This window comes from Struthio camelus, chromosome 39, assembly GCF_040807025.1.
Source record: "Struthio camelus isolate bStrCam1 chromosome 39, bStrCam1.hap1, whole genome shotgun sequence".
NCBI classification, from domain to species: domain Eukaryota; kingdom Metazoa; phylum Chordata; class Aves; order Struthioniformes; family Struthionidae; genus Struthio; species Struthio camelus.
The window spans coordinates 165,978-191,249 of NC_090980.1; the positions used below are offsets into that span (position 1 = coordinate 165,978).

The following is a 25,272-nucleotide window of genomic DNA, read 5'->3' on the forward strand; positions in this document are numbered from 1 at the left end:
ACCCCCCCCCCATGACAGGCTCCCGCTTGCACGGGGGAAGCCCTCTCGCACGAGCAACCCCCTTGCACGAGGGTCCAACTTGCACAAGGGCCTGCTCGCACGAGGAACGCCCTCGCACGAGGACCCCCTCGCACAAGGGTCCCGCTCGCACGAAGAACCCCCTCGCACGAGGAACCCCCTTGAGTAAGGGCCTGCTCGCACGAGGACCCCCTCACGCAAAGACCCCCCCTTGCACGAGGGTCCCGCTCGCACGAGGAACCCCTCGCACGAGGAACCCCCTTGAATAAGGGCCTGCTCGCACAAGGATCCCCTCACATGAGGACCCCCCCCTTGCACGAGGGTCCCACTCGCACGAGGAACCCCCTTGAGTAAGGGCCTGCTCGCACGAGGACCCCCCTTGCGCAAAGACCCCCCCCTTGCACGAGGGTCCCGCTCGCATGAGGACCCCCCCTTGCACAAGGGCCTGCTCACACGAGGACCCCCTCGCACGAGGGCCCCCCACTTGCACGAGGACCCCCTCGCATGAGGACCACCCTTGCACGAGGACCCCCCCTCGCACAAGGGCCTGCTCACATGAGGACCCCCTCGCACGAGGACCCCCCACTTGCACGAGGACCCCCTCGCACGAGGACCACCCTTGCACAATGAACCCCCCCTTGCACAAGGGCCTGCTCACACGAGGACCCCCTCACACGAGGACCACCCTTGCACAAGGGCCTGCTCACACTAGGACCCCCTCGCACGAGGACCCTCCACTTGCACGAGGACCCCCTCGCACGAGGACCACCCTTGCACAATGAACCCCCCCTTGCACAAGAGCCTGCTCACACGAGGACCCCCTCGCACGAGGACCCCCCCTTGCACAAGGGCCTGCTCGCACGAGGACCCCCCACTTGCACGATGAACCCCCCCCTCGCACGAGGACCCCCCTTGCACAAGGGCCTGCTCACACGAGGACCCCCTCGCACGAGGACCACCCTTGCACAATGAACCCCCCCTTGCACAAGAGCCTGCTCACACGAGGACCCCCCCGCCGCCCGGCCTTACTTGGTGCACTTGCCCTCCAGGAGGAAGTAGCCGTGCAAGCAGCTGTCGCACTTCTCGCCCACGCTGTTGTTCTGGCAGTTGACGCAGACGGCCGCCTCCTCGCTCGGCCCCTCCGACACCCAGCTGGGGATCTGGGGGGCGGCGCGGGTGGGCGGGGGGCTCGGACCCCCTCCTCCTCCTCCCCCACACCGTGGGGCAGGAGCTCCGGGCCCCCCAGCACCATGGGGCAGGAGCTCAGGACCCCCCCTCCATCCCTCCTGTGCCGTGGGGCAGGAGCTCCGGACCCCCTGTCCCCCTCACGCCGTGGGGCAGGAGCTCCGGGCCCCCCAGCGCCGTGGGGCAGGAGCTCAGGACCCCCCCTCCATCCCTCCAGCGCCATGGGGCAGGAGCTCAGGACAACCCCTCCATCCCTCCTGTGCCGTGGGGCAGGAGCTCCGGACCCCCTGTCCCCCTCACGCCGTGGGGCAGGAGCTCCGGGCCCCCCAGCACCATGGGGCAGGAGCTCCGGGCCCCCCATCCCCCTCACGCCGTGGGGCAGGAGCTCAGGACCCCCCAGCACCATGGGGCAGGAGCTCCGGGCCCCCCGTCCCCCTCACGCCGTGGGGCTGGAGCTCAGGACCCCCCAACGCCGTGGGGCAGGAGCTCAGGACCCCCCAGCACCGTGGGGCAGGAGCTCAGGACACCCCCTCCCCCTCACGCCGTGGGGCAGGAGCTCAGGACCCCCCAGCACCGTGGGGCAGGAGCTCAGGACACCCCACCTCCCCATGCCATGGGGCAGGAGCTCGGGACCCCCCCGCGCCGTGGGGCAGGAGCCCCAGACCCCCTCCACCCCCCTGCGCCGTGGGGCAGGAGCCCCAGCCCCCCCCCCACACACCGTGGGGCAGGAGCTCGGGACCCCCCCGCGCCATGGGGCAGGAGCCCCAGACCCCCTCCACCCCCCCGCGCCGTGGGGCAGGAGCCCCAGACCCCCCCCCCACCCACGCACACCGTGGGGCAGGAGCTCGGGACCCCCCCGCGCCGTGGGGCGCCCCACTGACCATGGCGGGCTCCAGGGGGAAGCGGGCCGGGTCGCGCCGGGCGCGCTCGTACTCCTCGCGCGAGATGCAGACGGCGGCGTTGTCGCGGCAGAAGCTGCGGCAGGGCCGGCAGGCGCCGCCGTCCAGCGCCGAGCCCACGAAGAGCGGCCGGCACTTCTCGCAGTGCGGCCCCTGCGGCGCCCGCCGCCTCAGCGCCCGCCCCACGGCCGCCCCACGGCCGCCCCACAGCCGCCCCAGCGCCCGCCCCACGGCCGCCCCGCGCCCAGGCCTGCAGCGCCCTGCATCCCCCGCCGCAGCCCGCCGTCTGCATCCATCCCCCTGCAGCCCGCCCCGCGGCCTGCCCCACGGCCTGCCCCACATCTCATCCCACGGCCTGCCCCATATCCCACCCCACATCTCATCCCATGGTCTGCCCCATATCCTGCCCCACATCTCATCCCACAGCCTGCCCCATGGCTGCAGCGCCCTGCATCCCCCGCCGCAGCCCGCCGTCTGCATCCATCCCCCTGCAGCCCGCCCTGCAGCCTGCCCCACGGCCTGCCCCACATCTCATCCCACGGCCTGCCCCATATGCCGCCCCATATCTCATCCCACAGCCTGCCCCACAGCCTGCCCCATGTCTGCAGCACCCGCTGCATCCCGCCTTGCAGCCCGCCGTCTGCATCCCGCCCCATATCCTGCCCCACGGCCTGCCCCATATCCCACCCCACATCTCATCCCATGGCCTGCCCATATCCCACCCCACATCTCACCCCACGGCCTGCCCCATGTCTGCAGCGCCCTGCATCCCCCGCCGCAGCCCGCCGTCTGCATCCATCCCCCTGCAGCCCGCCCTGCAGCCTGCCCCACGGCCTGCCCCACATCTCATCCCACGGCCTGCCCCATATGCTGCCCCATATCTCATCCCACAGCCTGCCCCACAGCCTGCCCCATGTCTGCAGCACCCGCTGCATCCCCCGCCGCAGCCCGCCGTCTGCATCCATCCCCCTGCAGCCCGCCCCGCAGCCTGCCCCACGGCCTGCCCCACATCTCATCCCACGGCCTGCCCCATATCCCACCCCACATCTCATCCCATGGTCTGCCCCATATCCTGCCCCACATCTCATCCCACAGCCTGCCCCATGGCTGCAGCGCCCTGCATCCCCCGCCGCAGCCCACCTTGCATCCATCCCCCCGCAGCCTGCCCCACAGCCTGCCCCACATCTCATCCCACGGCCTGCCCCATATCCCACCCCATATCTCATCCCATGGCCTGCCCCATATCCCACCCCATATCTCATCCCACGGCCTGCCCCATGTCTGCAGCACCCGCTGCATCCCCCGCCGCAGCCCGCCGTCTGCATCCATCCCCCTGCAGCCCGCCCCGCAGCCTGCCCCACGGCCTGCCCCACATCTCATCCCACGGCCTGCCCCATATCCCACCCCACATCTCATCCCATGGTCTGCCCCATATCCTGCCCCACATCTCATCCCACAGCCTGCCCCATGGCTGCAGCGCCCTGCATCCCCCGCCGCAGCCCACCTTGCATCCATCCCCCCGCAGCCTGCCCCACGGCCTGCCCCACATCTCATCCCACGGCCTGCCCCATATCCCACCCCATATCTCATCCCATGGCCTGCCCCATATCCCACCCCATATCTCATCCCACGGCCTGCCCCATGTCTGCAGCACCCGCTGCATCCCGCCCCGCGGCCTGCCCCACAGCCTGCCCCATGGCTGCAGCGCCCTGCATCCCCCGCCACAGCCCACCTTGCATCCATCCCCCTGCAGCCCGCCCCACAGCCTGCCCCACGGCCTGCCCCATATCCCACCCCACATCTCATCCCATGGCCTGCCCCATATCCCACCCCACATCTCATCCCATGGTCTGCCCCATATCCTGCCCCACATCTCACCCCACGGCCTGCCCCATGGCTGCAGCGCCCTGCATCCCCCGCTGCATCCCGCCTGGCATCCATCCCCCTGCAGCCCGCCCCGCAGCCTGCCCCACAGCCTGCCCCACGGCCTGCCCCACATCTCATCCCACGGCCTGCCCCATATCTCATCCCACAGCCTGCCCCACAGCCTGCCCCATGTCTGCAGCACCCGCTGCATCCCGCCTTGCAGCCCGCCGTCTGCATCCCGCCCCGCGGCCTGCCCCGCGGCCTGCCCCATATCCCGCCCCACATCTCATCCCATGGCCTGCCCCATATCCTGCCCCACAGCCTGCCCCATGGCTGCAGCGCCCTGCATCCCCCGCCGCATCCCGCCTGGCATCCATCCCCCTGCATCCCGCCCTGCAGCCTGCCCCACGGCCTGCCCCATATCCCACCCCATATCTCATCCCATGGCCTGCCCCATATCCCACCCCATACCTCATCCCACAGCCTGCCCCACAGCCTGCCCCATGTCTGCAGCACCCGCTGCATCCCGCCCCGCGGCCTGCCCCACAGCCTGCCCCACGGCCTGCCCCATATCCCACCCCACATCTCATCCCATGGCCTGCCCCATATCCCACCCCACATCTCACCCCACGGCCTGCCCCATGGCTGCAGCGCCCTGCATCCCCCGCCGCAGCCCACCTTGCATCCATCCCCCTGCAGCCCGCCCCGCGGCTGCCCCACATCCTGCCCCACAGCACCCTGCCTCCCACCCCACGGCAGCCCCGCGCGGGCCTGCATCGCTCTGCACCCCACCTTGCCCCACACCCCGCCCCACGACGGCCCGCAGCGCCCTGCGTCCCACCTCCCACCCCCGCCCCACGGCCGCCCCACGGCCCCGCGCCCCACCTTGGTGTTGTTGAAGCACTGGACGCACTGGTCCTGGGCGCCCACCCCCCGGCACTCGCTGTGCCTGTTGCACTGGCACTCCACCGAGCAGTCCTGCCCCACGTAGCCGAAGTGGCACCGGCACCGGTTGGGCTCCACGCACGTCCCGTTCACGCAGCCCTGCTCGCACACCGGCCGGCACAGCCCCGTGGCGCTGCGGGGGGCGCAGGCCGCCGCTTGCACCAGGGGCGCACGGGGAGCCGTGCAAAGCCCTCGTGTGCACGCTCGCAAGGCCTGCTTGCACTACGGGCGCACGGGGAGCCGGGCAAAGCCCTCGTGTGCACGCTCGCAAGGCCTGCTTGCACCAGGGGTGCACGGGGAGCCGGGCAAAGCCCTCGTGTGCACGCTCGCAAGGCCTGCTTACACTACGGGCGCACGGGGACCCGTGCAAAGCTCTCGTGTGCACACTCGCAAGGCCTGCTTGCACTACGGGTGCACGGGGACCCGTGCAAAGCTCTTGTGTGCACACTCGCAAGGCCTGCTTGCACTACGGGCGCACGGGGAGCCGGGCAAAGCCCTCGTGTGCACGCTCGCAAGGCCTGCTTGCACTAGGGGCGCACGGGGAGCCGTGCAAAGCCCTCGTGCGTGCACACTTACCAGGACCACTTGCACCAGACGCGCACAAGGACCCGCGCGAGCGCACACGCGAGGGCCGCTCGCGCCGGGCACCCCCGGGAGCCGTGCGAGCCGGCGCCCGCACACTCACTTGTCCAGCGTGTAGCCGCTCTTGCACGTGCAGCGGTAGCCGTGGGGCAGGTCGCTGCAGTTCTGCGTCTCGTTGCAGTCGTGGTGCCCGTTGAGGCACTCGTTCTCGGGGGGGCAGGTCAGGAAAGCCCACTCGGCGTCGGCCCCGCACGACTGCGCCAGGCCTGGGGGGGGCGGGGGGGGGCTCAGGCGGGGCCGGGGCCGCCGGCGGCCCCCCGGCAGCGGGGAGAGCGGGGACGGGGTACGTACCGTGGCGGGGGCCGCGCAGCCCCCCCTCGAGGCAGCGGCCGCTGCCGTTGTGGCCGCGGCGGGCGCACCAGCCGCAGCGGGGCCGGCGCACGCAGCGGGCGCACTGCGGGGCCCCCGCGCAGCCGGCGCCGCAGCTCTCGGCCCCGCGCAGCAGCCGCCCGCAGGCGCCGGCCCCGCAGCGCAGCGGCACGTAGCTGGGGCTCATGCACTGCCGGCGGGGACGGAGGAGGGCGCCGGGTCGGACGGGGCGGGCCGCACGCTGCGCCCCCCCCCCGGCGCCCCGTATAACCCCCCAGCACCCCATACGTGCCCCCAGCGCCCCGTATGTCCCCCCAGCACCCCGTATGTGCCCCCGGCACCCCGTATGTGCCCCCGGCGCCCCGTATGTCCCCCCGGCGCCCCATACGTGCCCCCGGCGCCCCATACGTGCCCCCGGCACCCCGTATGTCCCCGCGGCACCCTGTATGTGCCCCCGGCACCCCATACATGCCCCCAGCACCCCGTATGGCCCCCCAGCACCCCGTATATCCCCCCGGCACCCCATATGTGCCTCCCAGCACCCCATACATGCCCCTAGCACCCCGTATGGCCCCCCAGCACCCCGTATATCCCCCTAGCACCCCATATGTGCCCCCGGCGCCCCGTACGTGCCCCCAGCACCCCGTATGTCCCCCTGGCACCCCATACGTGCCCCCGGCACCCCGTATGTGCCCCCGGCGCCCCGTATGTGCCCCCGGCGCCCCATACGTGCCCCCAGCACCCCGTATGGCCCCCCAGCACCCCATACATGCCCCCAGCACCCCGTATGGCCCCCCAGCACCCCGTATGGCCCCCCGGCACCCCATACGTGCCCCCGGCGCCCCGTATGTCCCCCCGGCGCCCCATACGTGCCCCTGCCCCATACGTGCCCCCAGCACCCCGTATGTCCCCCCAGCACCCCGTATGTCCCCCCGGCGCCCCATACGTGCCCCCAGCACCCCGTATGTCCCCCCAGCACACCATACGTGCCCCCAGCACCCCATACGTGCCCCTAGCACCCCATACGTGCCCCCAGCACCCTGTATATCTCCCCAGCACCCCATATGTGCCCCCGACACCCCGTGTGTCCCCCCATCACCCCATATATCTCCCCATCACCCCATACGTGCTCCCGGCACCCCGTATGTCCCCCCGGCGCCCCATACGTGCCCCTAGCACCCCGTGTGTCCCCCCATCACCCCATATATCCCCCTGGCACCCCATACGTGTCCCCGGCACCCCGTATGTCCCCCCGGCGCCCCATACGTGCCCCCAGCACCCCGTGTGTCCCCCCATCACCCCATATATCCCCCTGGCACCCCATACGTGTCCCCGGCACCCCGTATGTCCCCCCGGCGCCCCATACGTGCCCCCAGCACCCCGTATGTCCCCCCAGCACCCCGTATAACCCCCCGGCGCCCCATACGTGCCCCCAGCACCCCGTATGTCCCCCCGGCACCCCATACGTGCCCCCAGCACCCCGTATGTCCCCCCAGCACCCCGTATAACCCCCCGGCGCCCCATACGTGCCCCCAGCACCCCGTATGTCCCCCCGGCACCCCATACGTGCCCCTAGCACCCCAAATGTCCCCCCAGCACCCCGTATATGTCCCCCTGGCTCCTCATATCTACCCCCAGCACCCCGTATGTCCCCCCAGTGCCCCATACGTGCCCCCAGCACCCCATATCTGTCCCAGTGCCCCAAATGTCCCCCAAGCACCCCATACGTGCCCCCGGCATCTCATATATCCCCCCAAGCACCCCATACCTGCCCCCTGCACCCCATACCTGCCCCCTGCACCCCATATCTGTTCCCACCATCCCATACCTGCCCCCAGCACCCCATACCTGCCCCCTGCACCCCATATCTGTTCCCACCATCCCATACCTGCCCCCTGCACCCCATACCTGCCCCCTGCACCCCATATCTGTTCCCACCATCCCATACCCAACCCTGGCACCCCATACGTGCCCCCGGCGCCCCATACGTGCCCCCGGCGCCCCCCGGCGGGCAGCCCCCGCGCGCGGCGCACCTGCTGCAGGCTGACGCTCCAGACGCAGTGCTGCCAGCCGCCGTCGGCCCCCTTGGAGCCCAGGCACTGCTGGCAGGAGCTGTGGTTGTGGCAGGGCGTGGGGCAGGCCAGCGGCGGCGACGACTCCACCGGCATGGGCGACACGTTCAGCAGCGAGTGGCTGAAGCAGGTCCAGTCGTAGGTGGGCTGCACGCTCAGGATGCGCCGCGTCTCGCCTGCGGGCCGGGGGGGGACCCCCGGCGGGCTCCCCGTCAGAGCCTGCCCCACTGCGCCCGCCCCACTGCGCCCCTAGGGACAGCCCCGCTGCACCCCTTGCTCCCAGGGCCAGCCCCACTGCAGCCCCAGGGCCAGCCCCACTGCATCCTCTAGTGCCAGCCCCACTGTAGCCCCATTGCATCCCCTAGCGCCAGCTCCATTGCAGCCCCTAGCGCCAGCCCCACTGCAGCCCCTAGCGCCAGCCCCATTGCAGCCCCAGGGACAACCCCACTGCATCCCCTAGCACCAGCTCCATTGCATCCCCTAGTGCCAGCCCCACTGCACCCCCTAGCACCAGCCCCACTGCATGCCCTTGCTCCCCCAGGGCCTGCCCCATTGCATCCCCTAGCACCAGCCCCACTGCATCCCCAGGACCAGCCCCATTGCAGCCCCAGGGCCAGCCCCATTGCAGCCCCTAGCACCAACCCCACTGCACCCCTTGCTCCCAGGGCCAGCCCCACTGCATCCCCGTGCTCCCCCAGGGCCAGCCCCAGCGCACCCCTTGCTCCCTGTGCTAGTCCCATCGCACCCACCGCTCCGCCCCACGGCACCCCCAGGGCCAGCCCCGTACCGGTGCGCTTGAACTGCCGGGTCCACATGCACTTGCCCGAGGCGGTGCACTTGCCGCAGTCGGAGGCCTCGCACGACACCTCGGAGCAGTTGCTGGCCACGAAGATCTCCCGCTGGTTGATGCGGCAGTCGTTCTCCGAGGTGCAGCTGCCGGCGCTGCCGATGCAGGCGCCCTCGGGGCAGTTGGTGCACCACTTGCACTGCGGCACGGCCTGGGGGGGGCAGGCGCGGCGGTGAGGGGGGGCGGCCGGCGCGCCCCCCCCCCCCGCCTCCATCCGCCCCCCCCTTGCTCACCGGGGCGCCCTGGCGCAGGGCCCGCGGGTGCTGGGCCAGGCACTCGCTGCAGGTCCGCAGGCGCCGGCAGTCCTCGGGCGAGCGGGGCGTCGGGGAGCACGAGGCCGGTCCCGGGGCGCAGCCCAGCCTGCGGCAGCCGGGGCCACGCGCTCGCTCCCTGCGCCTGCCGTGTGCTTGGCGTGTCCTGCCCCCCTCTGCATGTGCTTGGCGTGTCCTGCCCCCCTCTGCATGTGCTTGGCGTGTCCTGCTCTGCTCTGCACGTGCCTGGCGTGTCCTGCCCCCCTCTGCACGTGCCTGGCGTGTCCTGCCCCCCTCTGCACGTGCCTGGCGTGTCCTGCTCTGCTCTGCACGTGCCTGGCGTGTCCTGCTCTGCTCTGCATGTGCCTGGCGTGTCCTGCCCTCCTCTGCACGGGCCTGGCGTGTCCTGCCCTCCTCTGCACGTGCCTGGCGTGTCCTGCCCCCCTCTGCATGTGCTTGGCGTGTCCTGCCCCCCTCTGCACGTGCCTGGCGTGTCCTGCCCTCCTCTGCACGTGCCTGGCGTGTCCTGCCCTCCTCTGCACGTGCCTGGCGTGTCCTGCCCTCCTCTGCACGTGCCTGGCGTGTCCTGCCCTCCTCTGCACGTGCCTGGCGTGTCCTGCCCCCCTCTGCATGTGCCTGGCGTGTCCTGCTCTGCTCTGCACGTGCCTGGCGTGTCCTGCCCTCCTCTGCACGGGCCTGGCGTGTCCTGCTCTCCTCTGCACGTGCCTGGCGTGTCCTGCCTCCCTCTGCACGTGCCTGGCGTGTCCTGCCCCCCTCTGCACGGGCCTGGCGTGTCCTGCCCCCCTCTGCACGTGCCTGGCGTGTCCTGCCCCCCTCTGCACGGGCCTGGCGTGTCCTGCCCCCCTCTGCACGTGCCTGGCGTGTCCTGCTCTCCTCTGCATGTGCCTGGCGTGTCCCCCCACCACTCCTGCCTCCACCCCAGTTCCCCCCAGTATTCCCATCCCCGTTGCTCCAGTGCTGTCCCCATCTCGTCCCCGGTGCTGTCCTCGTCCCCGGTGCCACCATCCCCAGTGCCGTCCCTGTCCCCATCCCTATTGCCCCCATCCCCATCATCCCCAGTGCCGTCCCCGTCCCTGGTGCCACCATCCCCAGTGCCGTCCCCATCCCCATCGTCCCCATCCCTGGTGCCACCATCCCCAGTGCTGTCCCCATCCCCATCGCCACCGTCCCCGGTGCCGTCCCCGTCCCCATCGTCCCTGTCCCTGGTGCCACCAACCCCGGTGCCGTCCCCATCCCCATCGCCGCCGTCCCCGGTGCCACCATCCCCGGTGCCGTCCCCGTCCCCGTCCCCATCCCCACCATCCCCAGTGCCACCATCCCTGGTGTCATCCCCATCCCCACCATCCCCCGTGCCGTCCCCATCCCCGTCCCCATCACCACCGTCCCCGGTGCCACCAACCCCGGTGCCGTCCCCATCCCCATCGCCACCGTCCCCATCGCCACCGTCCCCAGTGCCACCGTCCCCAGTGCCGTCCCCATCCCCACCATCCCCGGTGCCGTCCCCATCCCCGTCCCCATCACCACCGTCCCCGGTGCCACCATCCCTGGTGTCATCCCCATCCCCACCATCCCCCGTGCCGTCCCCATCCCCATCCCCATCACCACTGTCCCCGGTGCCACCAACCCCGGTGCCGTCCCCATCCCCACCATCCCCCGTGCCGTCCCCATCCCCGTCCCCATCACCACCGTCCCCGGTGCCACCATCCCTGGTGTCATCCCCATCCCCACCATCCCCCGGTGCCGTCCCCATCCCCGTCCCCATCACCACTGTCCCCGGTGCCACCAACCCCGGTGCCGTCCCCATCCCCATCGCCACCATCCCCATCCCCACCGTCCCCAGTGCCACCATCCCTGGTGTCATCCCCATCCCCACCGTCCCCCGTGCCGTCCCCGTCCCCATCCCCACCATCCCCGGTGCCATCCTCGTCCCCACTGTCCCCGTTGCCACCATCCCTGTCCCCATCCCCGTCCCCACCGTCCCTGTCCCCATCCCCATCACCACCGTCCCCGGTGCCACCATCCCTGTCCCCATCCCTGTCCCCACCGTCCCCACCGCCTCATCCCCGTCCCCACCGTCCCCGGTGCCTCATCCCCGTCCCCACCACCTCATCCCCGTCCCCACCGTCCCCGGCGGCCCCGTTACCGCTGGGCGGCGTCGGCGGAGAGGCAGCCGCCCCGGCACCAGGCGCAGCCGGCCCCCGAGCGGTTGCAGGCCTCGGGGCCGGGCAGGACGAGGCAGGGGTCCGGGGGCAGCGCCAGGGCCGAGAGCCGCCCCAGCGCCACCCCGGCGAAGCCCCCCGAGACGTAGACGCGGCCGCCCGCCACCGCCGCCGCGTGGGCCATCGAGCCGTTCATGGGGTCGCCCACCACCGCCGGGCCTGGCGGGCGCCGAGAGCGCCGGCCGGCCGCGGCTCAGACGGGGACCCCGGACCCTGTTCGGCGACCCCACACCCGTTTCGGGGTCCCCACACCCCTCTCATCCCCGTTCCCAGCACCCCCAGGCCTCTTCCAGCACCAGACCCCAGTCCCCAGGCCTTTTGGGGTCCCCACACCCATTTTGGGGTCCCCACACCCGTTTCGGGGTCCCCACACCCGTTTCGGGGTCCCCACACCCATTTTGGGGACCCCACACCCCTCTCATCCCCGTTCCCAGCATCCCCAGTCCTCTTCCAGCACCAGACCCCAGTCCCCACACCCATTTTGGGGACCCCACACCCCTCTCATCCCCGTTCCCAGCACCCCCAGTCCTCTTCCAGCCCCAGACCCTGGTCCCCAGGCCTTTTGGGGTCCCCACACCCATTTTGGGGTCCCCCACACCCCTCTCATCCCCATTCCCAGCATCCCCAGTCCTCTTCCAGCACCAGACCCCGGTCCCCACACCCATTTTGGGGACCCCACACCCCTCTCATCCCCGTTCCCAGCACCCCCAGTCCTCTTCCAGCCCCAGACCCCAGTCCCCAGGCCTTTTGGGGTCCCCCACACCCATTTTGGGGTCCCCAGCCCCGTTTCCCCCACCTTCCTGGGGTCCCAGCCCCGTTCCTGGATGGTTTGGGGTCCCCAGCCCCGTTCCCCCACCCTGTTCCCGGGGTCCCAGACCCGTTTTGGGGTCCCCAGCCCCGTTCCTGGATGGTTTGGGGTCCCCCACCCCGTCCCCGGGGTCCCCGGCCCCGTTTCGGGCCCCCGCGGCCCCGGACCCTCACCGGTGTGGGGCGGCAGCAGCCGGGCGTCCCCGGCCCCGTTCCCCCACCCCGTCCCCGGGGTCCCCGGCCCCGTTTCGGGCCCCCGCGGCCCCGGACCCTCACCGGTGTGGGGCGGCAGCAGCCGGGCGTCCCCGGCCCCGTTCCCCCACCCCGTCCCCGGGGTCCCCGGCCCCGTTTCGGGCCCCCGCGGCCCCGGACCCTCACCGGTGTGGGGCGGCAGCAGCCGGGCGTCCCCGGCCCCGTTCCCCCACCCCGTCCCCGGGGTCCCCGGCCCCGTTTCGGGCCCCCGCGGCCCCGGACCCTCACCGGTGTGGGGCGGCAGCAGCCGGGCGTCCCCGGCCCCGTTCCCCCACCCCGTCCCCGGGGTCCCCGGCCCCGTTTCGGGCCCCCGCGGCCCCGGACCCTCACCGGTGTGGGGCGGCAGCAGCCGGGCGTCCCCGGCCCCGTTCCCCCACCCCGTCCCCGGGGTCCCCGGCCCCGTTTCGGGCCCCCGCGGCCCCGGACCCTCACCGGTGTGGGGCGGCAGCAGCCGGGCGTCCCCAGCCCCGTTCCCCCACCCCGTCCCCGGGGTCCCCGGCCCCGTTTCGGGCCCCCGCGGCCCCGGACCCTCACCGGTGTGGGGCGGCAGCAGCCGGGCGTCCCCGGCCCCGTTCCCCCACCCCGTCCCCGGGGTCCCCGGCCCCGTTTCGGGCCCCCGCGGCCCCGGACCCTCACCGGTGTGGGGCAGCAGCAGCCGGGCGTCCCCGGCCCCGTTCCCCCACCCCGTCCCCGGGGTCCCCGGCCCCGTTTCGGGCCCCCGCGGCCCCGGACCCTCACCGGTGTGGGGCGGCAGCAGCCGGGCGTCCCCGGCCCCGTTCCCCCACCCCGTCCCCGGGGTCCCCGGCCCCGTTTCGGGCCCCCGCGGCCCCGGACCCTCACCGGTGTGGGGCGGCAGCAGCCAGGCGTTGCAGCGCAGCTGGTAGAGCAGCAGGTGGTTGCTGAAGTCGCGGGTGTCCGTGCGGCCCCCGATCACCACCATCGTGTCCCCCAGCACCGCCGCCGCGTGGAAGAAGTGGGGCTGGGGCTGGCGGGGGGGGGCGCGTGGGGTCGGGGACGGCTCCTCCGCCCCACACGTGCCCCCCCAACGCCCCCCCCCCCCACAGACGCCCTTGCGGGTCGCCACCGCTGCCCCCCGTGCCCCACACGCCCCCCCCCCCCCCCCGCCATGCTCTGCGGCTGTCCCTCAGCACCCCATAGGTGCCCCCCAGCACCCCCATGGACACCCCATAGGTGCCCCCCAAGGACCATCAATGCCCCTCAATGCCCCTCGGACGCCCCCAGCACCCCATAGGTGCCCCCAACACCCCATGGATGTCCCCAGAGGCTCCACCGACGCCACCACTGGCCCCATAGGTGCCCCCCGATGCCCCCCAGACGCCATCAAAGGCCTCACAGATACCCTGAACGCCCCATAGGCGCCTCCAAACGTCCCTCAGACGCTCTCAAAGGCCCCACAGACGCCCCCAACACCCATTAGGTGCCCCCAAACACCCCACAGATCCCCTCAAAGGCCCAAAGATGCCCTCAACAGCCCCCCAAGATGCCCCCAGTACCCCACAGATGTCCCCTAATGCCCCAGAGACACCCCAACGCGCCATAGGTGCCCCCAAACACCCCCTTGATGCTCCCAAAGGCCCCACAGAGACCTCCAACAGCCCCCAGAGATGCTCCCAGTACCCCCTAGATGTCTCTCAATGTTCCCCACATGCCCTCAAAGGCCCCACAGACACCCCCAACACCCCACAGGTGCCTCCGAACACCCCAGAGACACCCTCAAAGGCCCCCTAGATGCCCCTTACACCCCATAGGTGCCCCCAAACACCCCCTAGATGCCCCCAACAGCCCCCTAGATGTCCCCGAGGCCCCCAGAGCCCCCCACCTTGCGGCCCTGGGAGGGGGCGAGCAGGCTCCAGGTGAGGTTGGGGTAGTAGAGGCTGTAGAGCTCGGGGGAGGCCGAGACCGTCTCCACGTGGAAGCGGTGCCCCCCAAACACGTAGATGGCATCCGTGTCCTCGTGGTACACGGCCGAGTGGCCGTAGAGGCCTGTGGGGCGGGCGAGACGGGGGTTGAGCCTGGCCTGGGGGGCCCAGCCCCACTACCTGGGGGGCACCTGGCTTCGTAGCCCTCAACGCGGGGGTCTCGGGGGGCCCAGCCCCACTACCTGGGGGGCACCTGGCTTCGTAGCCCTCAACGCGGGGGTCTCGGGGGGCCCAGCCCCATTACCTGGGGGGCACCTGGCTTCGTAGCCCTCAACGCGGGGGTCTCGGGGGGCCCAGCCCCACTACCTGGGGGGCACCTGGCTTCGTAGCCCTCAACGCGGGGGTCTCGGGGGGCCCAGCCCCATTACCTGGGGGGCACCTGGCTTCGTAGCCCTCAACGCGGGGGTCTCGGGGGGCCCAGCCCCACTACCTGGGGGGCACCTGGCTTCGTAGCCCTCAACGCGGGGGTTTCGGGGGGCCCAGCCCCATTACCTGGGGGGTACCACCTCCGTATCCCTCGACGTGGGGGTCTGGGGGTCCCGGTCCTAATCGCTGGGGGTCCCAGCTCGTTACCCCTCACTGTCGAGGGGGTCCCGTTACCTGTCGGGGGGGTCCCGGCCTGCTGCCCGGCCTCCCAGGTCTCCGAATCAACCCGGTATTCGAGCAGCTTCTTGTTGAAGCCGTTTTCGGGCGAGTAACCGCCGATGAGGAGCAGGGAGGTGCCGCGCCGGGGGGTCAGCGTGTGCCCGGCCACCGCGGGCAGCAGCGGGTCCTGGGGGGGTGGCGGGGGACGACAGAGAGCCCCGGTCACCCCCGGGGGCGAGCGGAGGGGGCGGCGCGGGGCTTTCGGGGGGCCCCTACCTGCTCCTGCCGCCACTGCAGCGTGGTGAGGTTGAGCACCCAGGCGTCGCTGGCCACGCCGCCGGCCGTCAGCCCCCCCAGCACCACCATGGCCTTGCGGGAGGGCAGGTAGGCGGCGGCGTGGAAGTAGCGGGGCGTGGGGCCGGGGCCCCCGTCCTCCGTCCCCGCCAGCATCTGGGTCCAGCGCCGCTCCGGGATCGAGTACCTGCGGGAGGAGAGGGCGACGACGTGGGCACTGTTAAGGGTATATGCAGTGGGAAGGTGGGCAGAGTTAAGGGTATTTCTACCAGGTGTGTGGGCAGAGTTAAGGGTATATGCAGTGGGGATGTGGGCAGAGTTAAGGGTATTTCTACCAGGCACATGGCCAGAGTTAAGGATATATGCAGTGGGGATGTGGGCAGAGTTAAGGGTATTTCTACCAGGCGCCTGGGCAGAGTTAAGGGTATATGCAGTAGGGACACGGGCAGAGTTAAGGGTGTTTCCAGAGGGGAGGAGCCAGGGGCGGGGCCACAGGCCAAGGGGGCGGGGCCTGCTCACCGGTAGACGTTGCCCAGCAGCCCCTGGCGCAGCGACAAGCCCCCGAACATCCAGAGGGTCTCGTCGGGCCCCTCCACCATGGTGTGGCCCAGGCGGTGCAGGAACCGGCTGGCCGTGTCCTGGCGAGGCGAGGGGGAGAATCGGTGTCCCGCGGGGCGCCCCGGACGCGTGGGGCAGCCCCGGGCCGGGAGGAAGGGGGGCCGGGGGTCAGTGGGGCTACTCACGGCCGTCAGCTGGCTGTCGACGAGCGTCTCCCAGACGATGCTGCCGGGCGCCAGCGGGACGGAGCAGTCGGCCCCGGCGAAGCCCTTGCTGCACACGCAGAGGCCCAGGCTCTGGGGGGGGGGGACGGGACGGGAGCGGGGGTGAGATGGGGGCACGCTGCCCGGCCCACCCCACGCCGGCCCTGAACCCACGTCCCCTCCTCGCACCGATCCTGCACCCCTGCGTCCACCCCCTGCTCCCTACGTCCATCCTGCCCCCATGCACGGATCCTGCACCCCCATGCATCGATCCTGCACCCCTGTGCCCCAATCCTGCACCCTCATGCACCCATCCTGCACCCCTTTACCCCAATCCTGCACCTCTGCGCCCCATGCACCCATCCTACACCCCTTTAACCCAATCCTGCACCTCTGCATCCCATGCACCCATCCTGCACCGCTTTACCCCAATCCTGCACCCTCATGCACCCCTATTCACCCATCCTGCACCCCTTTAACCCAATCCTGCACCTCTGCACCCCATGCACCCATCCTACACCCCTTTAACCCAATCCTGCACCCTCATGCACCCCTATTCACCCATCCTGCACCCCTTTACCCCAATCCTGCACCTCTGCGCCCCATGCATCGATCCTGCACCCCTTTACCCCAATCCTGCACCCTCATGCACCCCTATTCACCCATCCTGCACCCCTTTACCCCAATCCTGCACCTCTGCACCCCCGTGCATTGAACCTGCACCCCTGTACCCCAGTCCTGCACCTCTGCACCCCATGCACCCATCCTGCACCCCCCTGCCCCAATCCGGCCCCCCTCCCTCTGCGCCAAGCCCGCCGCCCGCTCACCGCGTTGCAGAGCCCCTGGCCGGCGCGGGCGCTGCAGTCGCCGGGGCAGAGGCGGCGGCGGCAGTCGGGCCCGGCGTAGCCCCCCCGGCAGACGCAGCGGCCCCCCCGGCACTCCTGGCCCGGGGGGCAGCCGAGCCGGCAGCTCCGCACCGCCACGGTGGCGTTGAAGCCCGTGGGCTCGCTGGCGTTGGCCTCGTAGTAGAGCACCAGCACGCCTGCGGGCACGGCGGGGTGAGGCCGGGCGTGCACACGCGTGTGCACCCGTGCACGGGCGTGCGGGCACACGCGTGTGCACGCGGGCACGGGCGTGCACGCGGGCCTGTGTCCCCCCCCAACCTGAGACGGCCTCCACGGTGAGGGGCTCGGCACGGCCGTGCCCGCAGAAGGCGCCCAGCAGCGTCCGGTCCGCCTGCACCACGCCGGTGTCCAGGAAGGCCGGGACCCCGTCGAAGGCGTAGGCGTAGCTGTTCTGGGGGGCGGGGGGAGACGGCGTGGGGCGGCGTGGGGGGCGCCGGCAGCCCCCGCGCCCCCCGTTTCCCCTAGGGCGCCCTTGCACCCGGCTGCAGCCCCCCGCGCCCCCCACTTTTGCTCCCTGAGGCTCCATCACCCCCCGTTCGCCCCGCGGCCCCCCGTCCCCCTTCCCCTTTTTTGCCCCGTTTCCAGCCCCTCAATTCCCCCATCCCTGTTATTTACCCCATTTCCAGCCCCCCAACTCCCCCTTCCCCTTTTTTACCCCGTTTCCAGGCCCAACTCCCCCTTCCCCCTTTTTTGCCCCGTTTCCAGCCCCCCAACTCCCCCTTCCCCCTTTTTTGCCCCGTTTCCAGCCCCCCCAACTCCCCCTTCCCCTTTTTTGCCCCCATCTCCACCCCCCCAGCTTCCCATCCCCTTTTTTGCCCCCATCTCCACCCCCCCCAGCTTCCCATCCCCTTTTTTGCCCCATTTCCAGCCCCAACTCCCCCATCCCTCTTATTTGCCCCCCACCCTTTTTGCCCCCATCCCCATAATTTGCTCCCTGGTCTCTATTATTTGCCCCCATCCCCGTTATTTGCCCGTTTCCAGCCCCCCCAGCTCCCCATCCCCCTTTTTTGCCCCATCCCTGTTATTTACCCCATTTCCCGCCCCCGCCTTTTGCCCCCTGCCCCCCGTTATTTGCCCATCCCCGGCCCCCCCGCCGCTGCCCCCCGCTCTTTGCCCCCTCACCATGCAGGGGGTGCGCAGGTCGGGCTGCACGGTGAGGCTGAGCGTGGGGCAGGGCTCGCCGGGGGGGCACGGCTCCAGGCCCCCGGTGGCCGAGAGCACCCACACGCAGTAGGAGAGGCCCCCCGGCCCCGCCGGGACCCCCCCGGCCCGCCGCGAGCCCAGGGCCACCGGCGACGACAGGTTGGCCAGCAGCGAGCGGCCCCCGCACTCCCGGTAGCAGGTGCCCCCGTCCCTGCGGAGGGCAGAGAGCGCGCGTGGGGCCGGGGGCCGGCGCGGGGCAGGGGCTGGGGGGCTGGTGCAAAGGTTTGGGGGGCTGGCGCAAGGGGCAGAGAGACAGCGCACAGGTCGGGGGGGCCGGTGCAAGGGTTTGGGGGGGTGGTGCAGGGGTTTGGGGGGTGGGGGGCGGGTGCATGGGGCAAGGGGCCGGTGCAAGGGTTTGGGGGGGTTGGTGCAAGGGTCGGGGGGCCGGTGCACGGGGCAGAGAGACAGCACACAGGTCGGGGGGGCCGGTGCAAGGGTCGGGGGGCTGGTGCAGGGGGCTGATGCACAGTTTGGGGGGGGGGGCGGGTGCATGGGGCAAGGGGCCGGTGCAAGGGTTTGGGGGGGTTGGTGCAAGGGTTGGGGGGCCGGTGCACGGGGCAGAGAGACAGTGCACAGGTCGGGGGGGCCGGTGCAAGGGTTGGGGGGCTGGTGCAGGGGGCTGATGCACAGTTGGGGGGGCGGGGGGCGGGTGCATGGGGCAAGGGGCCGGTGCAAGGGTTTGGGGGGGTTGGTGCAAGGGTCGGGGGGGCCGGTGCAAGGGTTTGGGGGGCGGGGGGCGGGTGCATGGGGCAAGGGGCCGGTGCAAGGGTCGGGGGGGCCGGTGCAAGGGTCGGGGGGGCCGGTGCAGGGGTTTGGGGGGCGGGGGGCGGGTGCATGGGGCAAGGGGCCGGTGCAAGGGTTTGGGGGGGTTGGTGCAAGGGTCGGGGGGGCCGGTGCAAGGGTTTGGGGGGGCGGGGGGCGGGTGCATGGGGCAAGGGGCCGGTGCAAGGGTTTGGGGGGCCGGTGCAAGGGTCGGGGGGGCCCTCAGCCCCCCCCCTCCCCCCGGCAGCCCCTCACCTGGGGTCCCCGTAGTAGCCGGGGGCGCAGCGCTCGCAGTGGGGCCCCTCGGTGGGGGGGGCGCAGTAGCAGGCGCCGGTGGCCCCGTGGCAGTAGCCGCGCTGGGGCAGCCCGTGGCCGTGGCAGCGGCACTCGCGGCACCCGCCGGGCTGCGTGGCGTCGCCGAAGCTGCCGGGGCGGCACAGCTCGCAGCGCTCCCCGTGGGTCCAGTCTGCGGGCGCAGGGGCGGCCGTGGGGCGGCGCGCACACGCGTGTGCAGCCGGGGGGGGGGGGATACGCGCACACGCGTGTGCGAGCACTCACTCTGGCAGCGGTCGCAGACGCCGGGTCCCGCCGTCTCGCAGCTGCTGTGGAAGTGGCACCCGCAGTCCACGGAGCACAGGGCGGCCCCGGCCCCGCTGGCGTTGGCGGGCGCCGAGGTCCAGCCCAGGTGGCACACGCAGGTGTAGTTGGGTGCCCCGCTGCAGTAGCCGTGGCCGCAGTCCTCGTAGCACCTGCGGGGACACGGAGGCGCCCCGGGTCGGCCCCACTGCGCGGTCCCCGCGTCCCCATCGCATGCGACGGCGCGTCTCGGGCTCGCATCCCCCTTGCAGGACGCGGTCCCCACGTCCCCATTGCACGTGACTGCAGGACGCGGTCCCCACGTCCCCATCGCATGCGACGGCGCGTCTCGGGCTCGCATCCCCCTTGCAGGACGCGGTCCCCACGTCCCCATTGCACGTGACTGCAGGACGCGGTCCCCACGTCCCCATCGCATGCGACGGCACGTCTCGGGCTCGCATCCCCCTTGCAGGACGCGGTCCCCACGTCCCCATCGCATGCGACGGCACGTCTCGGGCTCGCATCCCCCTTGCAGGACGCGGTCCCCACGTCCCCATCGCATGCGATGACACGTCTCGGGCTCGCATCCCCCTTGCAGGACGCGGTCCCCACGTCCCCATCGCATGCGATGACACGTCTCGGGCTCGCATCCCCCTTGCAGGACGCGGTCCCCACGTCCCCATCACATGCGACGGCGCGTCTCGGGCTCGCATCCCCCTTGCAGGACGCGGTCCCCACGTCCCCATCGCATGCGATGACACGTCTCGGGCTCGCATCCCCCTTGCAGGACGCGGTCCCCACGTCCCCATTGCACGTGACTGCAGGACACGGTCCCCACGTCCCCATCGCATGCGACAGCACGTCTCGGGCTCGCATCCCCCTTGCAGGACGCGGTCCCCACGTCCCCATCGCATGCGACGGCACGTCTCGGGCTCGCATCCCCCTTGCAGGACGCGGTCCCCACGTCCCCATCGCATGCGATGACACGTCTCGGGCTCGCATCCCCCTTGCAGGACGCGGTCCCCACGTCCCCATCGCATGCGATGACACGTCTCGGGCTCGCATCCCCCTTGCAGGACGCGGTCCCCACGTCCCCATCACATGCGACGGCGCGTCTCGGGCTCGCATCCCCCTTGCAGGACGCGGTCCCCACGTCCCCATCGCATGCGATGACACGTCTCGGGCTCGCATCCCCCTTGCAGGACGCGGTCCCCACGTCCCCATTGCACGTGACTGCAGGACACGGTCCCCACGTCCCCATCGCATGCGACAGCACGTCTCGGGCTCGCATCCCCCTTGCAGGACGCGGTCCCCACGTCCCCATCGCATGCGATGACACGTCTCGGGCTCGCATCCCCCTTGCAGGACACGGTCCCCACGTCCCCATTGCACGTGACTGCAGGGCACGGTCCCCACGTCCCCATCGCATGCAATTACACATCACGGTCCCCGTGTCCCCATCACACGTGGTTGCAGGGCACAGTCCCCGTGTCCCCATCACGCGCGATTGCACAGCGCAGTCCCCGCGTCCCCGCGCATCCCTTGTCCCCAACACGTCCAAGTGCCGTGCACGGCCCCGGCGCCCCCCGCCCCAGCCCCAGCCCGCGGCCCCACGGCACGGGCCCCCCGCGGCCCCGCTCACGTGCGGTTGCAGTGGGTGGTCCCGTCGCCGGCGTAGCCCCGGCGGCAGCGGCACTCGAAGGCCTGCGGCGTGTTGTGGCAGGCGGCGAAGGGGTGGCAGGCGGCCATGCCCAGGCGGCACTCGTCCACGTCGGGGCACTGCGCGTAGGCCCACAGCGCCGGCTGCCCGGGGGGCAGCCCCGGCGCCTCCCCCAGCGCCGCCGAGCAGTTGGGGTAGCCGCTCAGCCCCGAGAAGTCCCCCTCCAGGCACCTGGGGGGCCAGGCGGGAGCCGCCGTGGGGCGCGGGCCACCACGGGGGCGATCCGCTGCGGGTGCAACGCGCCGTGGGGCGCGGGCCACCACGGGGGCGATCCGCTGCGGGTGCAACGCGCCGTGGGGCGCGGGCCACCACGGGGGCGATCCGCTGCGGGTGCAATGCGCCGTGGGGCGCGGGCCACCACGGGGGCGATCCGCTGCGGGTGCAACGTGCCGTGGGGCGCGGGCCACCACGGGGGCGATCCGCTGCGGGTGCAATGCGCCGTGGGGTGCGGGCCACCACGGGGGCGATCCGCTGCGGGTGCAATGCGCCGTGGGGCGCGGGCCACCACGGGGGCGATCCGCTGCGGGCGCAACCTGCCATGGGTGCAACCTGCTGTGGGGCGCAGGCCACCACAGGGGCGATCCGCTGCGGGTGCAACCTGCCATGGGTGCAACCCGCTGTGGGGCACAGGCCACCACGGGGGCGATCCGCTGCGGGTGCAATGCACTGCGGGGCGTGCTGCGCCGTGGGGCACCATGGGTGCAATCTGCCACAGGTGCAATGCGCCATGGGGTGCGCCGCGCCGTGGGGCGCGAGCCACCACGGGGGCACCATGCTATGGGGCACGAGGCACCGCGGGTGCAAGGCGCCGTGGGGCGGCCCCCGGCCCCTCACCTGCCCAGCGTGGGGTTGTCGGCGTTGCCGCACCAGCCGCACTCGAAGTTCTGCAGACACTCGCGGCACGTGTTGAAGCGGGAGCAGTCCAGGCACTGGGGCACCGAGTGCACGCTGCGGGGTGCCACCGCGTCACCCCCTGCCCCACGGACCCAGGCGTCCGGGCCCCCCGCCCAGACCTCCTTGTCCTCCTCCCACCCCATGTCCCCAGGGGGTCTCCGTGCCTTGCTCTGCCCGAGGGGGCATCTCCGGGTCCCCCGGACCCTCCAAGGGTGCCCCTGTGCCCCCTCAGGCCCCCAGGACACCCCCTGGATAGTCCCAGGATGTCTCTGGCCCCCCTGGATGTCCCCTGGGTCCCCCCAGCCCCCCAGGGTGTCCCCTGGACCCCCAGAACATCCTCCTGTGTCCCCAGGATGTCCCCTAAGCCCAAGGATGTTCCCTGAGAGGTCAGGACGTGCCCGTCTCCCCAGGATGTCTCCTGACCCCAAGGACGTCCCTGTGCCCCCCAGGACCCCCCAGGACATCTCCTGACCCCAAGGATGTCCCTGTACCCCCCAGGACCCCCCAGGACATCTCCCGACCCCAAAGACGTCCCTGCGCCCCCCGGGACCCCCCAGGACATCTCCTGACTCGAAGGACATCCCTGCGTCCCCCAGAACACCCCAGGATGCCCCCAGGACATCTCCTGACCCCAAGGATGTCCTGGGGGCATCCTGGGGGACACAGGGACATCTCCCGACCCCAAGGACATCCCTGCGCCCCCCAGGACGTCTCCCGACCCCACGGCCGCCCCCCGGCCCGGCTCACCTATCGTACCAGCCCCGGCAGTCCCCGTAGGGGTACTTGGCCAGGTAGGCGGCGAAGAAGAAGCAGCTGCGGGTGGACTGGCACCAGGCGCACTGGCTCGAGTTGGAGAGGCACTCGGAGCAGGACCGGCGCCTGCGGGCAGCGTCAGAGCCCGGCCGGCCCCACGGCGCCCCGCGGCTGCCCCACAACCGCCCCGCGGCCCCCGGCCCCGGCACTCACTGGTTGCAGAGGCTGGGGCAGTGCTGGGGGGCGCGGATGGCCCCCGCCTGCCGGCCCCGGCGGCTGCACACGAAGTCCCCCTTCTTGCTGGTGTTCACCTGCCACTCGCAGAACGGGTCCTGGGGTGGGCGACGCGGGGGGCACGGTCGGGGCCGTGGGGCGACCCCCAGCCCGGCTCGGCAGGGCCGCCCCACGGCGGCTCCCGGCCCCTGAACCCCCTCCCTGGACCCCAAACCCCGCTCCCAGCTCCTCTTCCGGCCCCCAAAATCCTATCAGCGGTCCCCAAGTCCCTTCTCCAGACCCCCAGCTCCCTCCCAGTCCCTCTGCAGACCCCAAAGCCCCCTCTGCAGACCCCCAACCCCTCCCAGCCCCTCTGCAGACCCCCAGCCCCCCTCTGCAGACCCCCAACCCCTCCCAGCCCCTCTGCAGACCCCCAGCCCCCCTCTGCAGACCCCCAAACCCTTCCCAGACGCTCTGTAGATGCCCAACCTCCCCGTAGACCCCAGGACCCCCTTCCAGCTTCTCTGCAGACCCCAAACCCCCTCTCCCGACCCCAAACCCCTTCCCAGACCCTCTGCAGACCCCAAACCCCCTCTCCTGACCCCAAACCTCTTCCCAGACCCTCTGCAGACCCCTAATCCCCTCTCCCGACCCCAAACCCCTTCCCAGACCCTCTGCAGACCCCTAATCCCCTCTCCCGACCCCAAACCCCTTCCCAGACCCTCTGCAGACCCCAAACCCCCTCTCCCGACCCCAAACCCCTTCCCAGACCCTCTGCAGACCCCAAACCCCCTCTCCCGACCCCAAACCCCTTCCCAGACCCTCTGCAGACCCCAAACCCCCTCTCCCGACCCCAAACCCCTTCCCAGACCCTCTGCAGACCCCAAACCCCCTCTCCCGACCCCAAACCCCTTCCCAGACCCTCTGCAGACCCCAAACCCCCTCTCCCGACCCCAAACCCCTTCCCAGACCCTCTGCAGACCCCAAACCCCCTCTCCCGACCCCAAACCCCTTCCCAGACCCTCTGCGAACCCCAAACCCCCTCTCCCGACCCCAAACCCCTTCCCCAACCCTCTGCGAACCCCAAGTCCCCTCCGCAGGCCCCAAACCCCCCTGCTGGCCCCTCCGCAGAGGCCAATCCCCCTTCTGCAGACCCCCAACGCCCCCCCCCGGCCCCGGGGCTCACGGCGGCGCAGGCATGGCAGTCGCGGTAGTCGTCGCAGAGGACGCAGTTGGCGGGCGAGAGCACGAGGCGGTGGGTGCCGGCGGCGCAGGGCCCCGGGCGCCCCGGCGGCTGCAGGCGGCCGTGGCAGGAGGCGCTGGGGGGGCACCAGCCGCAGCCCTGGTCGGCCAGGCAGGCCAGGCACGAGGGGTAGGAGGGGCAGCGGCCCGGCGACGACTGGAACGGCTCCAGGAAGAAGAAGGAGATCTCCTGGGGGGCGAACACGGGGCGCTGGTGGCGGGGGCCGGGACCGCACCCCCCCCCGCGCCCCAAAGCACGCAAACGCACCCCAAATCTCCACCCCGAGTACGCTGCCCCGGCAACGCACCCCAAAGCATGCCAGCGTGCCCCCCCCCGACCCGCACCCTCGGGAGACTATCCGGGACCCCGAAAACGCACCCCCAGAGGCCCCCTGCCCCAACCCTGCACCCCCCAGACACCCCCTGCCCCAACCCTGCGCCCCCCCAAGACCCCCTGCCCCAACCCGGTGCCCCCCAGACACCCCCTGCCCCAACCCTGCGCCTCCTAGAGACCCCCTGCCCCAACCCTGCGCCCCCCAGAGACCCCCTGCCCCAACGCGGCGCCCCCCAGAGACCCCCTGCCTCAACCCTGCACCCCCCAGACACCCCCGCCCCAACCCTGCACCCCCCAGACACCCCCTGCCTCAACCCGGTGCCCCCAAGACACCCCCTGCCCCAACCCTGCGCCCCCCAGACACCCCCTGCCCCAACCCTGCGCCCCCCCGAGACCCCCTGCCCCAACCCGGTGCCCCCCAGAGACCCCCTGCCCCAACCCGGTGCCCCCCAGAGACCCCCTGCCCCAACCCTGCGCCCCCCAGACACCCCCTGCCCCAACCCTGCGCCCCCCCGAGACCCCCTGCCCCAACCCTGCACCCCCCAGAGACCCCCTGCCCCAACCCTGTGCCCCCTAGAGACCCTCTGCCCCAACCCTGCACCCCCCAGACACCCCCGCCCCAACCCTGCACCCCCCAGACACCCCCTGCCCCAACCCTGCGCCCCCTAGAGACCCTCTGCCCCAACCCTGCACCCCCCAGACACCCCCGCCCCAACCCTGCACCCCCCAGACACCCCCTGCCCCAACCCTGCGCCCC

General features: G+C 72.1%; 1 protein-coding gene across 1 annotated transcript in view; it reads right to left on the minus strand.

Annotated features, from left to right (window-relative positions):
- Positions 1-25,272, minus strand: part of MEGF8 (multiple EGF like domains 8) — a 44,475-nt gene that overhangs the window by 4,481 nt on the left and 14,722 nt on the right. Inside the window, 25 exon segments of the mRNA XM_068924244.1 lie at positions 1,048-1,178; positions 2,085-2,255; positions 4,854-5,046; positions 5,599-5,761; positions 5,847-6,054; positions 7,898-8,112; positions 8,724-8,934; positions 9,017-9,143; positions 11,199-11,433; positions 13,174-13,318; positions 14,174-14,337; positions 14,874-15,045; positions 15,135-15,339; positions 15,672-15,790; positions 15,896-16,006; positions 16,741-16,955; positions 17,077-17,209; positions 17,941-18,172; positions 19,039-19,249; positions 19,342-19,532; positions 21,002-21,250; positions 21,914-22,027; positions 22,721-22,852; positions 22,940-23,058; positions 24,126-24,371. Of these exon segments, the coding sequence (XP_068780345.1) occupies positions 1,048-1,178; positions 2,085-2,255; positions 4,854-5,046; positions 5,599-5,761; positions 5,847-6,054; positions 7,898-8,112; positions 8,724-8,934; positions 9,017-9,143; positions 11,199-11,433; positions 13,174-13,318; positions 14,174-14,337; positions 14,874-15,045; positions 15,135-15,339; positions 15,672-15,790; positions 15,896-16,006; positions 16,741-16,955; positions 17,077-17,209; positions 17,941-18,172; positions 19,039-19,249; positions 19,342-19,532; positions 21,002-21,250; positions 21,914-22,027; positions 22,721-22,852; positions 22,940-23,058; positions 24,126-24,371 (4,412 nt within the window).